At 47.8% G+C, this 17,341-nt stretch overlaps 1 protein-coding gene and 1 long non-coding RNA gene across 20 annotated transcripts in view; one reads left to right on the top strand and one right to left on the bottom strand.

The window, feature by feature from the left end:
- Positions 1 to 5,686, bottom strand: part of POU2F1 (POU class 2 homeobox 1) — a 118,868-nt gene extending 113,182 nt beyond the window's left edge. For 2 of the 16 annotated variants that reach the window (XM_066990369.1, XM_066990370.1), the window contains exons 1-2: positions 3,796 to 5,685; positions 3,419 to 3,463 (exon numbers count right to left, since the gene is read on the bottom strand). In XM_066990369.1, the coding sequence (XP_066846470.1) occupies positions 3,419 to 3,463; positions 3,796 to 4,156 (406 nt within the window). In that variant the 5' untranslated portion in view covers positions 4,157 to 5,685. Of the gene's footprint in view, positions 1 to 3,418; positions 3,551 to 3,795 lie in introns of those variants that run through there. The other 14 variants (XM_066990364.1, XM_066990365.1, XM_066990359.1 and 11 more) reach the window with 11 other exon arrangements.
- Positions 1 to 17,341, top strand: part of LOC136789686 (uncharacterized) — a 45,185-nt gene that overhangs the window by 8,847 nt on the left and 18,997 nt on the right. For 3 of the 4 annotated variants that reach the window (XR_010828594.1, XR_010828595.1, XR_010828593.1), the window contains exons 3-4: positions 4,900 to 4,969; positions 5,715 to 5,880. This is a non-coding gene — a long non-coding RNA (uncharacterized lncRNA). Of the gene's footprint in view, positions 1 to 236; positions 381 to 4,899; positions 4,970 to 5,714; positions 5,881 to 17,341 lie in introns of those variants that run through there. The other variant, XR_010828596.1, reaches the window with a different exon arrangement.

Raw genomic sequence — 17,341 nt, 5'->3', positions numbered from 1 at the left:
GAACCACCTGAATAACTAAGCAGAGGCAATCAGCCAGTAGAACTACTTAATGGGGAGGATGAGCCTTCCTGCTTCTGTCCCTGATAAAACAAAAGCTTAAGAGACAGCCAAAGTACCAGAACATACCCCCCTTGCAAAAATTAGCAAGCACTGAACCAGCAGTGCGACCCTCCACCCTCACCACAGCCAGGTAGTCCGTAGGGAAGAAAAAAATGTTTCTTTTATTCTCCTACCAGTGACAGAGAAGACCCAAGAAGCAGCTTAAAATCCGACACACATCAGCAGGAAAGTAACATAGAAGTCCTTGCTCAAGACTGAGGAGCAGTACCCCGACACTGGCCGTAGCAGCTTCCAACAAGCAAAGATGAGGCCAGGGTTTGAGAAAAGGGACTTCACACTAGCACGCTGCCTATAGGCTTCGCTGCTGAAGACACATTTCTATCTGCATCAACTGGGATGCTGAAGTGAAATTTTAAGCTACGACAAAGGCACACAAACATATGTTGGAGAGAAATGCATTCATATTTTGGCATGTAAATAACTGAATTTGGAGTCATAAACCCCAGCTCAGCTGTAAGACTGCACAAGGCCACTGTCCAGTATTCTGTTCTATAAAAATTACTAAAACGTCAGGGACAAAGAAATTTTGTTTGCAAGATGCAATGTACATTTTTATCATCCTGGATAAAATATCTACAGTCTCAGCAGTGGTTAAATTGCTGCTATAAAGGAAATTGTCCTCAGATAAATGGTTTCCCTATGAGAAGGTTTCAGTGCTACACCTCACCCCAGGTCAATAAATCAAATTAACTGCACCTTGTCCTCTGGCCAATGACATCATCGGCTTGACCACATCTTGTGAAGCGAGTGCAAAAACATATGCTATTTAAGGCATGAAATCATATTACTGCTTTTTGTCCAGCCAGCCTTGTGCTCTTGGTCTGTGAAACAGTCAGTCACCTGAACAGTCTCATTACCGCTTCCGCAGATTATTTTTTTCCTGTAGTATTCAAGGCCTGTCTTCACCAAGGGTGAAGAAAAAGGATAAATAATCTGAGCTATTATTTTTTGAAACCAAAATGCTTTTCATTAGCTGCAGCTTAGTATTTTGATACAAATTAAATTTAGTACCAGACTGCAAAACACACTGCCTGCATCTGTACGTGAACTCTCCCTGGGCATGTTTCAGAAATGTTTACATGCTAATCTGGCTCAGTTACTTTGAAGAACCCTGCTGATGGGTCTTTTTCTCCATGGGGAAAAAACAATGGTCATGAATGAAAACCTTTTTTTTTCTCCCAAATCTGAAACCCATACCTGCATGAATAAGAATTACTGCTTCTTCCTAATAAAGTAGTCCATTTGTTTTCTAAGTAGCCTAATATCTGGTTTAACACTGAATTACTCCAGATAAGAGGATTAATTTCAATTTTCACTTGGTGGTCTTAGGGCACAATCACAGCAAACTTATCTTCCTTTCTAGACCCTGTACTGCCTAGTAGCATCTTCTGTCTTGAAAGCCAAATCTAAATGGGAAAAAAAAAAAAACCAACCAACCAGAGCAGTCAGAGATACAAGCAGCGACAAAAGCATCTGACACACAGCACTGTTAAACTGAATCCACACTAAGCAAAAAGGTGAATAAGATTATCCCCAATGTATTCAATTCTGTTTGTGTTCAGAGGGAGGAGGAAAGCTGTTTAGATTTTGAGTGTGTCTTCCACAGCTCCCTCAGTGCCAGGAAACGTAAATTAGAAGCAACTCTCCTTTAAGGAAAAGAATCAAGGACAAAGGGACCAAAAATGCCCAAGCCTCTGAAAAGCAGATATGAAAGGAACAGCTTTACAGTCTTGAGTTGCTATAAATTAAAAATAAGCTTCTTATTTAAAAGACATGAGTGTCTGAGAATCTGTGAGCAGATCTGATGCTGCTCGAGCCCCAGGAGGGTTTTGTTTTTGCTGGCAGGGGTGGAGAGGAGATGGGGGGGGGGGGGGGGTCATTTTGGTTATTAGTAAATAAATCAAGCAGCAGAGAGTGAGGCCTAGGCGCCTGCCAGAGGAGCCAGGGCCTAGCTCTCCCCCCTCCTCTCCTCGCACAGCCTGGGTTTGATCTCGGGGCCCTGTGGGTTGCCAAGAAAATTTTTAAAAAGCGAGAGAGCGAGAAAGAAGAATCATATTGAACCACAAAAGCACATGGGGCGAATGTAAAATATAAACACGGCGTTGGGCTCTGAGTGGCTGTTATTAAAGGTCTGAATTACTAAACATGAGAGGCGGGGAAAGCCGGGCGGCCATTTCAATAATATAAACCTCCCCGAATTAGACATTATTCAAATGAGAACGGGAAGGGGAAGCAGGGGGGGGAGCCGGGACCCGCACCCCCAGCGCCAGCCCACCGCTGCTGCCGGCACCACGCAGGGAGGGGATGGGGGAAAATGGGGCAAGAAGGGGAAAAAGGGGGGAAAGGAAGGGGTGCGGGGGCTGCGGGGGGAACAGGGAGAAGAGGGGAAATGGGGTAAAGAACGGCTGGGGGGCGGCGGAGGGGGGCACGGAGAAACTCCGCGCACCCCCCCACCCCAAAAAGAGCAGTCACCCCGCGCCGAGCCTGCCCTTTGGGGGGGGGGGGGGGGGGGGCGGCTTTAAATAATAATAAAAAAAATAATAATAATAAAGGCGAAGCACGCCGCCGCCCTCCCCCCTCCTCGAGGCCATCCGCACCCAACCACCCCCCGCCTGCAGGCCCTGGGGGAAATAACCCCGGCCGAGGGGGGGGCGGGGGGGCTCTCCCCGGCCCTCCTCCCTCCGCCAGCCCCCCCAGGGGCCGAGCACCCCCGGCCCCCCCGTGCTGCTCCTGCCCCGCTCGGGGCACCCCCGGGGCCAAGCGGCTTTTAGAGGGGGGGGCATGCAGGGAAAAAGGGGGTGAACCCAGGAGGGCTGGGGGAACCCAGGCGGGTTGGGGGAGCGGGGACACCCCCCCCCCGGCCTTCCTTCCTCCCTCCCTCCCCCCCCCTCCTCCTCCTCCTCCTGCTGGCTGCCCCCCCCCCTCCCCGACCCCACCGGCGGCGCCGCCGCCCCCCGTGTCCCCGCTGCCCCGGCGGTGCGGGGCGGCTGCGAGCCCGGCTCGGTGCGAGGAAGGGAGGCAGGAGAGGGAGGGATGGAGGGAGGCAGGCAGGCGGGCGGCGTGTGCGTGTGTGCCCGTGTGTGTGTGCGTGTGTGTGCGCGCGTGTGTGTGTGTGTGCCTGCCCGCACGGGGAGGCTGCTTTCCTTCTCCCCCCCGCGCCCCCCCTCCCGCTCCCTCCTGCGCCGTTAATTATAATAATCCGGAGTACTAATAAATTATGCTAAGCGGGGCGGGCGGGCGGCGGGGGGGCCGCGTGTGCGAGTATGAATATGAATATGTAAAACGCAGTAATGATTACCTGCCGCTGCCGCCACCGCCGCCGCCGAACTCTCATCTTGACTCGCTGCTCCTCCGTCCGCCATTTTGAATATTTTAACCAAAATCGGCCGCCCGGCGGGCCCTCCCCCGCCCCCCGCCCTCCTCCCCTCCCCTCCCCCCGCCGCGCGCGCCCCCCCCCGCTCCCTTCCCCTCCTCCCCTCCGCGCCCACACTGCGCAGCCGCCAAACCACGGCGCCGCCGCCTCGCTCTGCGCCTGCGCGAGCCTCCCTCCCCCTGCCCCCTCCCTCCTTCTCTCCCCCTCCCCCGTTGCTCTGCGCATGCGCGCGGCGCCCCGTCTCTCCTCACCCCCCCCTCCATGTGCGCCCCCGCGCAGGCGCGCGGCCGCCGTCCCTTCACCTCCGGCCCTGGCGTCGTTAAGGCGTGAGCCGCCTTTCAGCTGACCCCCCCCCCCCGCCTCCCTTGTGCTGCCGCGAGTGGGTTGACCTGGTCTCCCTCCCGGGGGACGGGTTGACCTGATCTTCCTACCCTCCCCGGGGTGCTGAGGGGACGGAGGCTGCCGCCCGTTAACGGCCGGCGGGAGCTGTTGCCACCCGTTGGCCGTTTTGCCGCCCCAGGGAGCGGTTGGCCCGGTGTAGGGACGAAATGCAGGAGTCTTGGAATAAAAACTGTATGGAATAAAGGCTTTAGGCTGAGGAGGCGTTTCCGAAAGACCTGTCTGTGCAGGTGGCAGGGTGGAAATTAGTGGAACCACCTCCATGAGACAGGTGCGCCCCGAGCTCCTGGCGAAATTAATCCCCTATGAATAAAAAGGAATTGAATACAAGGAAAATGAAATAACAGCCGTCGGTCCTGCGTGTGAGTGGCAGTCTGTTACTCCATCAGAAAAGAGCAATTACACAAGGAAACCAGTCTCCAAGGAACCCCTCACAACACACCTCACAACGTGGGCACTGCCACGCTCACAGGGCGTATTTCGCCAATGTGCATTTTGCCCTCTTCCACCTCAAATTTCACTAAACCCAAAGGAAAAAGGAATCAGGCTTTGTGCCCCCATCATTTAAGAAGCATAAACAACAAGAGGCTAGAGAGACACTCAAATCAAATCAGGTTTAGATTCAGAACTTCCAAATTCCAACAAGCAATAAGCCAAGCAGGCTGAGTGACAGAACTTTGCTGGCTCTTGACAGATCTGGCAGAGCAAAAATAAAACTTGCTAATATTCCTAGCCGTAATATTGCACCTCATATACGCTATCGCCAAGCTTTGTCACGTGCATTCATAAGAAGAGCAAACAGAAGGTGCGATAGTGTTCATTGAGGACCGGGTCTTAACGTTTTCCAAGGGTCATTAACTTCACCGGGTCAGAGTCCAAGCTGAATTTTCTGCTGGGGCTCAAGATGTCGTGGAATAAGATCAACCAGCAAGAATCCATTCTTGCAGGCTGTTGCTGAAGAAATTATGAACTGTATCAGAGGCGGTTGCTGGAATTTTTCATTGCAGGGAAGAGCCCAAAAGGAAAGGCTGAGGGAGGGACACAGCATGGTTTCTCTGGGAGATCCGAATCAAAGAGGTAATCTTGGCATTTTAATTTAAAATTAAGTTCCTCTGGCAATACTTTTTGTGGTTTTCCTTTTGTTTTATTTTTGTTTGTTTGTTTGTTTCTATTATAAAATAACCTCTCAATACTGCCGAAAGCAGGAATGGAAATGGACTGTGCTATGAAACAGCAAAACCCTTGCCCTAACGCTGTAATTCTACACTTGCACATTCATTAGATGATATTCCCTACCGGTAATTAAGCACTTTGTCATGCAGAAGATCTATGCTTAACTCACAGGAGTGAAAATGTAAACAAAGGCATATTGTCATGCCCCTCTTCCGCTCAGCCATGATCCTCCTGGGCCAGTTAATCCAGTTTTATGGCCAGGTTATACCAGCACTGCAGCACACAGTGGCTGCACTGTGCCAGATAAAGGTGTAGAGAAAGGGCCGGCTAGATTAAGCCTCTGCACAGCTCTAATCCTGCCTACGCCACTTATTCTCCCGTATCTTCCCATCTCACCCACAGACTCTTCTCAGTCCTGCACGCTGCTTCCGAGTCACCTGCAGGAGCTTCTCTTCAGGAGCGTTTGCTCCCAGTACCACATCTGGTTTAGTCCTTGCCCTCCCACAGCTTCTGCATGCTTAGCTAGAACCCACAGCCACCGAAAAAATGCTGTCTGAAAACAAATAGTTACTGGTTTTTCCAGTAGCTGCTAACCTGCTCTGTGTTTTCTAATTGCCTCTAAGGAGAACTTTGTTCTATTTGGCCGCAGGTCTGCTCACCCTCTCTGTTTGAAAGTGGCTCCGGGTCTCCGTCTGCATCTTCTCCAGTTTGGTTCAAATGCATCTCTATCTGATGCCTTCCCCAACATGTCATACATCCATGTGTCTATATATCGAAGAAAGCTGGCAAATCATCTGTGATGAATTATCAGTCAGGTAAATTTCACCTCTATTTCAATTGTGAGTTACCTGCAAACAGCTTGTGATTTCTACAGACGTATTATTTGACGGTATTTGCCATAATGCCCAACCAGCGGCTTATTCATGGGCTAATTTCTGGAAATGTTTGAGACAACTAAACACAAAAATAATAAGAAGATTACTCCTATGAGAAGCTGAGCACTCCAGATTCATTTCACAGAAAGACTGAGGTGCAAAACTTGGAGTCGTTTGGCCACAGTGAGTCTGCAGTTACGCACATGCTTACATGCTTTGCTGAAGCAGGGCCTGAAGCGGTGAGCATCTTGCAGGACACCCTGTTTCTGTTTTCTGACTGGAGTTGTCTGCTCCATAAAATGATTTCCTTCAGGGATTTTGCTTTAGAAATACTTCCTGGCAGTGAAAAACAATACAGCGTTCAAAATTAATACACCTGCAAAGGGAAGAAATAGTATTTCGGGATCTTTTAAAGCTCAGCAATAAATCAGTGTCTGTTGTTTTGATTTTGATTCAGATATCTCCTAATTCATAGCCCTTCTTGGCCTGCTCTACTTGTGCCTATAACCCCAGATTTTCCATGATGGCTATATTGCCTCCTCAATTGCAAATCTCCTGCCAGAATTAATTCAGTACTGTTTCAGAGACAAATATATATATATTTTTATTAAGGTGTGGATGCAGGGGACAAAAGAAAGACAGATTAAGGTGGGGAGACAGGGACAAAAGAATCCTACGATTTAAGCAGAAAGCAGACTGGGAAGGAAAGGAGCCTTTTCACCACACAGCTCTAATGCATAGAGAAATTAAGAACAAACTTATCTGCTCTGCTCCAGCTCCACTACACCACTCCAATCTGAATCCCTGACGCTGCATTTCTCACACAATGTCCCTTCTCTCCATCATTTTTTCTTCACATCAGATTTCTCTCTTTCTCAAGGCGCTTCAGTTTCTAGAATGATGTTGGCTGCAGCTTTCTCTTCTGCTCTCCATGTTCCTTCTCTACACTGCAGCAGAGTCCTCTGCCTTAAAACAGCCTTTCTTTGCCCCACACGTGTTCAAGCATACCTACCCCAAACCTCCCCATTCCTTTCGCTTCCAGACGTCTCAGATTGTCTCACCTTCAATTAAACCTGTCTGCATGCCTCTTTTTACCGCTTTTTGTGTGTAATACACATCCTTACAGAGAGCCGACAGCCTCTCTGCTGCAGTCTCTCTTGCAGTTACAGAGGACACAGTCTCACTTTTAACACAATGCAGAGACATACAGCAAAAGGCAGCCTGTGTCTCAAAAAGCCTGCAATTTGGAGAGATGGCAAGCAGAGAATGAGGGAAAAATAGGATCAGTAGCTCCTTAGTTGAGAAGGAGAATGCAGAGATCACGCACGGTTTCTTCATTGTCACAGCACAGACACTGGTGGGACTGGGACCTCAGCCAAGGTGCACTTGGGGCTATGTGGTGCAGTCCTTCCACCACAAAGCTGTTGGCCTTTCTCCCCTGTGTTGCTCCCCGTCCCCGTCCTGTTCCTCAGCACGGAGGGGAGAGTCCCACCAGTCTCTGCCCGCTCCTGTGTGATGAGCATCAAGAGCAGCAGAGGGGTGTGGACTGTCCATTGCACGTGCAGGCTCTCATTTTCCCCTGCGCGCTCCTCAGGCTTCCTCCGAGCAAACTGCTTTCTAGCTATGTTTCTGTCCCTCTTTTGTTGCCTCTGGATTGGAGAAAGGATGACTCCGAATCTATCACTGCTGAGAGCTGTGGCTGGTCCTGTGAACCTCCCAGCTAATGAAACTAGCAGAGAAGTTGTGGTATCTCATAAACCTCTGCCCCTCCCAGGTGCTAGCTAACTGCTTTTTTGGAGAGAAGAATTGGGGCACAGACAAAAAGAAACGTGGTTTTCATTTTCATATTAAAAAAAAATAATAATTCAGAACCTTCACACATCCTCAGGAAAGGGAGAGGTAATCACTAGGAGGTCACTTATCTTTTCAGGTGGGTTTTTCAATCCGTTTCTCCCACTCTGCTGCTTTGGCTGCATTTACTTTCTCTGGCTTGATTTTTTTATGCATTTCAGTGTCTGACATCAATGCAGCCTCTGAGTGCCCTCCAGTTTCCATCAATTACATCTTACAAATCACCAACTCCGAAGGTTCAGGAAATTATCACTGTGCCTTTTTATCAACGCTAGACCAGGGCAGGGGATCCAGGAGCATGTCCTCAGCCACCTGTGTGGCAGGGCAGCACAAGAGGAGCCCCCGTCTCTCCCTGCTCTGCAGTGACGGAAGGACCCTATTCAGCTTGCTGAGATCCACAACTTGTCCCTCTGCCCGCAGAGGGACAGGGATGGGGTCCTGCAGCTTGATTCAGAGCTCCTGGGGAGTGGGATTTTCATTTGCCCGATCCACACTGCTGCTCAAAACCGCCACGCTTTTCAGTGCTTTTTTCTGCCCCCCCACCTCACTGCGAAGGAGCACTTGAAAATTTTTCAAGTTTTTAATTAACCCTTGGGAAGTGCTCAGAGATCACAGTGATATATTAGCAAGGCTGCAGCCTGGCAGACCCCATATAGAAGTGATACCATGTCAGAAGGAGGTGTGGTTCTCTCCCTGATAGAATAATAGGACCAAAATCTGAAATGTTTTATGAACAGATAGGCCAAACCTTTACTATGCTAAGTTAGACAGAGGGGAGTTTAGAAACTTTGTATGTGTAAATAGTGACCCGGGCCTGGAGGATGTGTCTGAAAAGATCAGGTGAGGAACTCATGGTATGCATATGCCCTTGGACGTGTAAATGACTTAGCTTAGTATGCATGCCTGAGTTGGCTATTGACGACCAGACCACCCGAAGACCCCGAAAGACCACCATTAGAAACGTGAATAGTCAGGGGTATTTACATACTTTAATGAGTTCCGGGAAATAGCGTGAATAAGTGAATTATTTCGTGGAAACCCAATGAATACGTATGGTTTGATTGTATATAATCCCTGTAGCTTGAACAATTCCGCACACACACTAGGTACAGTGATCCCCTGTGCGTCCGGCGCCGCAATTAAAGAATGCCTGCTTTCTAAAACTCTGAAGTGAGAGTTTCTTTGACCGACTTTTACAGTAACGGAAGGACAAACTGCGTGTTGCACCTCTATGAAAAAGTGGGCTGCACTTGTTCCAGCCAGCCCCAGAGCGCGCTTTCTGCAGCAGCCCTCGGGAATGCTTTGGTGCTGCTTACACGAGGAACCAAATTGTTTTTGACCTCAGCGAAGAGGGGGCCAAGAGGGATGCATCTGACACCTTTTAGCAACCACAAGGTTTTCTGTCGAATAGACACAGCCCGCGAGACAAACACACAGCTGGAGTTGGGGTGCTTTTGAAAACATTGTCTTTATTCTCTACCTCCCTTTCTTCCAGGACAGGCGCTTTGCTTATTCCCTCTTCAGAAAGGACTTTTCTGGCACACAGCCTAGCCTGGCTGGAGATTAGGGATTCTCTCTGCCCCTTCATCCTTGAATATTTCCTTTTAATTTCACAGTTTAAATTCCAATTGTGTAATTATATTCTGCCTACCCCAAATTCCTCTGTAATTTCAATTGGACACGGTGTCCTTCACTCTCTAGTCTGAACTCTCGCAGTGCTGTGGGGCACTGTTAAAAGGCTGCCACGCTCCGCTCTGGTCCCATTTCACGTATATGGAGAAAGAGAATGGACCTAGATCCCTTTGAACTGAAACTGCTGCTCCATATAGGCGAGACAGGGCTTGCTGTAGAGTGACAAGGCAGTCTTACCCCGTGGCAATACATTGGGTGTTTTTCACAATGCCTCAGTCTGAACAAATTTTTGGAGTAAAAGTCTGTCTGGAGGTATTTCTCCCCCACAACGCATACCCTTTGATCTCAAATAAAGCTGTACGGGGACCCCCCAAAACACTACTTTGCTGAATTTATGTGGCCTGAGAGTACCTGCTTACACCATTTAACACGGCAGAAATGCCATAGTGAATTAATTTAGGTTCAGGGAGCTGTGTAGCAACAAAAGGGTAGGCAGCACAGATGCCTAATTCAGTAAAACACTTTCCAAAGCGGGCAAATCCCAAGCATTTTATGACCCAACCCCAATATCTCTTGCAGATTTTGCTCTGCCAGCATTTTCCCTCACTCCCAACCCTGGTGCAAACATCCCGATTTGTTTCATCACGGCGTTTTACATCAATGTGAAAATATTTCTGCTCCTCCTGTCTCCTCTTGCTTTCCTCTTCCCTCCTTACTGTGGCACAGCTGCTTTGTCGGTGTGCCCGCATGCTGCCCTTCAGGTATCAGAGAGATTCACCCTGCATATTTCCACCGCCTCCTGCTGTGGTCTTCTGTGGAAGCTCGTGGGGAAGAGGGAGAAGGGGAGGCAGCGTGTTTTGATGGGAGAATCCTCCTCGATCAGTCTGTCTGCCTTTGGAACAAACTTCCTCTCTAAGTAAAAGTTCTGCGGCGGGCTCATGACAAGGAGCCACTCACCTGCTTTAAAACCTTTATAGGCAGCTCAGCAAAATGCAGTGGGTTTACTGGAGAAATGGGAATTATTTCATGCAGGTCCTTGCTGGCAGTGCTGTATCTACATGAACCTCTGTCGCTTTGACTTTTGATGGGACCTCGGCTTCATATATACTGCAGATTTGGTCCTGCTCCCGAGGGAAGCCTTTACGCCTACTCCCATGGCAGCAGACCTGAGGCTGCTGTTTGTGTCTCTGGCAAGCAGCAGGTAGATCGGGTGAGATCAAGTAGACCATATTTCCATGTTTCCTTGGTTAGCTTATACTGTTAAAAGTGAGTTGTTGTTAGGAGGAAACAGAGCATGTAATAACTAGAGTTGGGTTTTGTTTGGCTTTGAGTCATAAATCTTAAAGGAAAGGAAAGAGCCATCACGTTCATCCCCAAGTTTGTCATACAATCAGCAAGGGGCAAGGCAGTAGTATGGGCAAGAAAATGAAACATGTGAAGGTACAAGTGCCAGCGGGGGGAAGTCACTGTTGCTTATTGTCAGTTTTGGTGTGACACAGAAAGTTCAGCTAATCCTCTTAGTTACAGAGACACACGGGTGGGGGGAGATTGTTATCTCAAGCAATTTGCTGGCTCTACTCCTTTTTTCCTTCGAGTTTCTTTTCGCCTAATTGAGCAGCATTTCTTCCCGGGACTGGTTTGCAATAATCCTGGGGCCTCATCAGGGAAAACGCTAACAAATATAGAAGGGAGGAGCAGCCTGAGTGGGGCAGCTATCACCACGAGTTTCTCTCTTTGGAAGGGCATCAGATTTGCCTCCAAGTGGTGAGGGTGAAAAATGAGATAAAGATTCGAAGCGGTACGGAGCATGTTGGTCAGAGCCAGCGATCACTAGGAGAGGTGTGTCTCGGTTCGAGCTGCAGGGACAGGTAATGAGCAGCACCCAGGAGCTGCAGGGTCTGAGGTGGAGCAGGGTGAAGGCTTCACAGGCGCCCATCACAAGCGCGTGGGCTCCACTTTCGTTGCCAAAGGGAAGTGTCTGCGGTAAATCTAATCAAGAGTCAAAAGGTGAAGGAGAACAATAATAACCCCGGAGGTTTGTTTTTATTTATCCAGGAGATAAGGATTCAGCTACAGGCTTAGAATGAAAAAAAGCCGCCTTGTTCGGAGCAGACAATTATTCCACCCACGCTCTCTCATCATCAAGGTTTTAGTATTACAATACTAAGAGTATTTAAAAATTTCTCAGCCCGAGGGCCGGCAATGTTTGTGCAGGTGCTCTGCCAGTTGCCACAGGTGTCATTTTACAAAAGAACTGAATAATTACACGGTATAGTCCTGAAGATGGCAGCAGCTGGGAACCATTCTTCATCAGCTTCCCAACATTGTGATGCTGGAGCAGGGTTGGTGTTACCAGCAGGAGGACACATTTGAAAATCACAGCCTTAGCTCCTGAAGGGCTTCATTCATTTCCTGAAGGCTTGAGACTGTTTCCAGCACTGTGATCTTATGTCCCGGGAAAGTGAGAGCTCTGGTTCCCAAGCCCTAGTGACTCACCCTGGAAAAGTTGAAGACACTGCTGTCTTCAACCCGCCTTGCTGAGGTGCCGGAGGGAGTTAACTCAAAGAAGAGGTGGCTGGACAAACAATGTGTCCACTGCTAACCATTTCAGCTCATAGCCTGATGCACCAATGTAAACCACCACTGGTACCACTTTACTCCGATATCCTGGACCGAGAAATGCAGAAAGGAGTGATTTAATCCAGGATCATATCAACATATTTCAGTGTGGAGAATAAAGAGTTTATTGCCCCCAGCTGGGGAGATGGGTTACCTTGCCAGCTAGGGCACCTAAATCCAACAGACTGTTAGTCAGAGCTGTCAGACGGAGAGAAAGGGCCAGAGCAGACAGCACTCACCAAGCAGCTGTAAAACAAGTAGTGTAGTGCTTTTAAGAGAAAAGATGTTCTTCTGATGTCCTGCTTGCACAGGACAAGGAAATGGCAAGTTTGCTGTGTACATCACACCTTTCTGGTTTAGTGTGAGTTCGGCAGTCTCGCTCTAGCTGTGGTTACTGTGGGGCCTGGGACCACCTGTGGGCTCGCAGATCCGCAGGGTACCTGTCCGTGCCTGGATTTGGCCCAACCATGTTCCTGTGACACACACTCGGTGCCTGTGTGCTGGTTTCCAAACAAAGGAAACCTCAGGGGTGGATCAAACAAGAGTCACGGTGCATTACGCCAGGCTTTTGGCTCAGATGCTTGGAGGGTGAGGGCCGTGTGGTGTGTTTTGTGCCTTCAGGTCACTTTGGACAGAGCTTCTGAGACTCTACTGGATGCCTGCATAATGGTAATAACTGCATTTCCTTATTTCATGTAGATATTGTGAGAATAAATGCATTTAGCAGTCTAATTACAAGATGCTACAGAGATGAGGGCATCTTCAATAGGTTTCTTTCAGTTCTTTTGTTTCTTTAAAGATATGGGTAAAAAGATCGTTTTGATCAACGCCAGAATTTGCTTTTCCAGCTTGTTCTAGTTTATGGTTAGGTTGTGCAGGGGAGCAGGGGCAGAAAGACGGCAACTTGCATCCATGCTTCATGTGTCCAGCATGCGTGATGACCTCCCTGGGAGCCTGCAGTGCTTCACACGGCGCAAGGGGCAAGGAAAGGGCAGGAACTGCTGCATTGAAGGATCCGTCCCTTCCTCATGCAGGTCTGCACAGCTAGCTAGTTGCATGCGGGAGTACACCATGCTCTTTAACCCTATCAGCGAGCATTTGGGTTTGTAATGCTGAAAACGCTTGGGAAAGTCACGTGTGTCTTAGCCACATGGATACGCTTCCTGAATCCTACTCTGTAGCAGCAGACTGCAACTCTGACAATGATGGAGCATTCATAGTTGCAGAGAGTGTAAAGCGATTATAAGCATATTAATTATACGCATAATGACTTTTTAAATTGTGTTTAATAAATACTTTAATAAATACCCTGTGTTTCAGATATACGACTGTTTTCTGTTAATCAGAAAACCAATGTCTAAAGCCGCTAGAAGAAAGAGACAGAATTGCCAGCTGAATATCATGAATGAAAAAACATTCACCACTGTGACCAGGGCCAACATATTTCCCAGTGGCAGCTCCCTGTCTTCCCCTAATTCCCTCCTCCCTTTCCCCTCCCTCCTCAGACGCACACGCAGGCACTATGGGAGGAATGACAGCTGTTCTTCATGGAATGACAGCCCAGGGATATTGCATCCTCCCTTAAAAAAAAAGAAAAAAACAGGCAAGGTACAGAATAAGGTCAGTGAAGGGAGACAAAGGGGTCTCCCAGAGATGGCAAAGGGTAATTTATTGACAGATGAGATAGACGTTACTACAGAAAAATATTAAATGGATTCTTTTCCCCTGTCTTTGGAAAGGAAAAAAAAAAAAAAAGTGGGAAGGGTTAGGAAGGACAGATGCCAGAAATAGAGACAAATTTCCCAGGAGAGGAAGGAGAAATCCTGAAGGAAATTAGGATCATGACACAGAAAAAAAAATAATAATAATAAAAAAAAAGAAAAAAAAAGACCATCTGAAAAGCTAAGAAATTCTGCGTGGAAACAACAAAAAAGGGCAGTGGAGAAGGAACACCACCACTAACGGCGGCACCGCTTCAAAGGCACTGTGAAAGAAGGAAGTGCTGGTAAAACAGACCCTGATTAAAAGCCAGCGTTTGAAAAGGGCTGTCGGGAAATTGCAGAGCTGTGCACGCACCCGACGTCAGCCATGAGGAAGACTGCGGGAGCGCTAATCAAAGTGAGGCTGAGGGAGCATATGGAGCACAGAGATTTTATTAAGGACAGTCGTGAACCAGGGCTCGTATAATGGGAGCAGCCGAGCTCAGGAGATGGGAGGGAAGAAAAGGCCAGGTCTTCTGGTGCAATAAACCGGCGTAGCGCTGTCAACGTTGACAGTGTGTGAGTCCCCACTGCAAGGAAAAGATCTGAGTGGAAAGCTTAAACAGTGGGTGTTGTTATTGTAGTTTCTCTGGTCTAGAGTAGTAGATTTCCCCAAAATAAGTGTGCAGGAGAGGACAGGAAAAAACACTGGACCAGTGTGCTCTAGTTGGGGTTCTCTAAATCCATGCTGCCCCTGCTTGAGACAGCAGGATACCAAGGACATGTGACATGAGAAGAACTTGTGATTTTCACCAGTCAGGGCCTGATGAACACCGGAGGAGTCACCAGGGAAAGTTTCCACCAAGATAAAAGCAACAGAACAAAAGAAATATGACGTAGAACAGATTTAACTTACATTCACAAGCAGGCTGGATTTAAGCCAAACAGTTTCTTATTCTGCTCTTCTGGCAAGGAACATGTTTTTTTTTATGGTGTGTAACTCAGTCCGTGTAGTAGTATAAGGGAATAGGAAGAGCCTTCACGTGTCCACTGCCATGTGCTGTGCCTATCCTGTCCTGTCGCTGCCCAAGTTGAAAAGTGGCAGAATTAGTACTAGAGCCTGGTTTTAAATGTTCTAGAGGGGGAGCACTCATCCCCGCCCTGCGGCTGCCACGCTCAGGGCTGAGGGAAATAGAAGGCAATCTACATTAGGCTTGGAGGTTTGGTACTCCAGAGGCATTAGCAGGCTTTTTGTGAAAACAGGACAAAGCAAAAAGAAAAGACTGAGTCAGCTCCAGTCTTACGGTGGAGTTTTACGCTGGTGCATCTGAGGGTTCACCCAAGGCAGAGTCCGGATGACTCCTTCATCGTGGAGACAGTGATTTGGGTGGCCAGTATGGTCACTAACACCATGCCCCCACCTCTACTAAAAGATTAATTTTCTGTCAAATCAACAAGCTGATCTGACATGCCCCATGCCCACGTCGCTGCTAGATGTGATGTCAGAGATACGACGTCTGCGTGCTGCCTGGAGGCTGGGGAGGGCACGGTGAGGGGGTGCCACTGCCGCTTCCTGACGTTATCCTGGATTAGTTCTAAACATGAGACTGCTTCTTTCCAGCCTGATCCCACAGCCCTGACCTCTACCTGAGGTTCTGACTCCAACCCTTTCCCACAGACAGGACACGGCCTGTGAGCAACAGCTGGCGGCAGGCGCTTTTCCCGCTCAGGATTCAGGCATCTCAGAAGATGGCAGATGGAGCTTTAACATGCCAGGAGAAGCTGAATCTGTGTCCGTGTGGACGCGGAAGGCTCTTTTCCTTCACCATCAGCTGTTCTGGGGTGCTGCTAGCAAGTCCCACATCAACTATTTCCCTTGGAATGGATTATTTCAGTGGTCTTTGGGCCAGAAAGATGAAGCGCGGCTTGGCGGTTGGCGGTCAGGAGCGCTCACATGGGAGGGGATAAGCCTGCACTAATGAACCCTTAACTCTCTCACATTGTATATTCTCTGGAAAAAGGCCTGGAACATATGTCTCCCCCTCTCCGGCGAACGCCTTAATCACTAGTTTAGAGTCACGCTTGTGCTCTCTTGAGGCCAGCGAGTATTTAATTGTGCCACATACAGCTGAGTGATTGCTCAGGGAGAATGACTTTGTTAGTGAGATGAATTTTCAATCCTTTGAACTTTTCCAACAGACTTCCTCTATTCTTGCACAACGTTGGGCTCAGCTTCTGGGTCTCAAATACTCTCAGATGCACCTCTTTCTCCCAGCCTGGGCCCATTTCGTTCATTTAATTTGTAGCTCTTTTAGGGTGAGAACATCTTGAATTGTGCTGTGTGCAATATTATTACAATGGAGCCCGGGTCCTGGTGAAAACCTCTGGATGCTAATGGAGGAACAGTACATAACAACATCCTTAGCTGTTACTCTGTCACATAGAAATGTCCAAAAGGATGCCGAGACATTAAAAGAGGTCGTAAAGGGGAAATATCTGGAAGTGCTGAGCATGGATATCAGGAAAAAAAAAGACCTTCCCCACAAAAGGGATAAGTCTGTCTGCATCAAGGCTAGAAATGGTCATCACGATAGGCAGAGGTGGCCCAGTTTTCTTCATGAAGAAGGTTTGTGGTTGTAAGGGTAAAGTTAACCGCTGGTTTAAAATGCTCATTTTCTGCGTGGCAAAGAAAGTAAAACATTTATTGAAAAAAGGGGGGAAAATGAGCTAGAAGCAAAAAAAAAAAAAACACCTGTTCCTGTTCCCCCATGTATAAAATGACGGGTATATTCCCTATTAACTTAAGCAACCAACACTGAAAAAAAAAATATTTGACATCTTCACATAAGAAATGCCACTCTATCTTTGAAATTCAACATAAGTACTTTTTTCTTAATTGGACAAATTTTTTGGAAACATGGGTCTGACTTCTTGGAAATACTTTTGATGGTCTCTGCCTTTTTCTAATGCTTTTGTAGTGGAATAGCTATGATTTCCTTTTTGCAAAACAGAGATTATTTCACTGAAAATTTCTAGGAGAAAAATCATTTCCACTTAGCAATAGCATTAAAGCCCTTGAATTGGGCCACATTTTGCTGCCAATGCAGTTTCAGGGACACTTGGAAAATATTTTGAACAGCAGGGAGGAAAACTGATTACCAATACACAGTCTCTAAATGGTGTGAATACTATGGGTTATTTTCCCTTTGACTGTTTATGGCCTGTTTACAGTATAATCACACTGAATCAGGTCATAACACGGCTCTTTTTTTTTTCTTTTCTTTTTTTTTCCTTTTTTTTTTTGAGTCAAAATAGAATCTAGCATCATTTTTTATTTACTGCAGCTCCCCCAAAGAGCTAAGGAATTTCCAGGTACTAAGCAAGGATGCTCTCTTCTCCAAGGCATTCATAACTGAAGGAGAGATGAGGAGAAAGGTGACTAGGAAGAATAATAGGCAAGTTATTCACAATTTCTATGCACTTGAAATAGCTACATTGTTGTCATCATGGCAGAAATGGAGTTATAAAGGGGACTTAGTTGTGGATAGAGGAGAGAGATTGCAGATGACGTGAGGGGTTATTTTATGGTATATAGCTGT

This window comes from Anser cygnoides, chromosome 1, assembly GCF_040182565.1.
Source record: "Anser cygnoides isolate HZ-2024a breed goose chromosome 1, Taihu_goose_T2T_genome, whole genome shotgun sequence".
NCBI lineage: Eukaryota > Metazoa > Chordata > Aves > Anseriformes > Anatidae > Anser > Anser cygnoides.
This window is presented reverse-complemented; position numbering and strand designations above follow the sequence as displayed.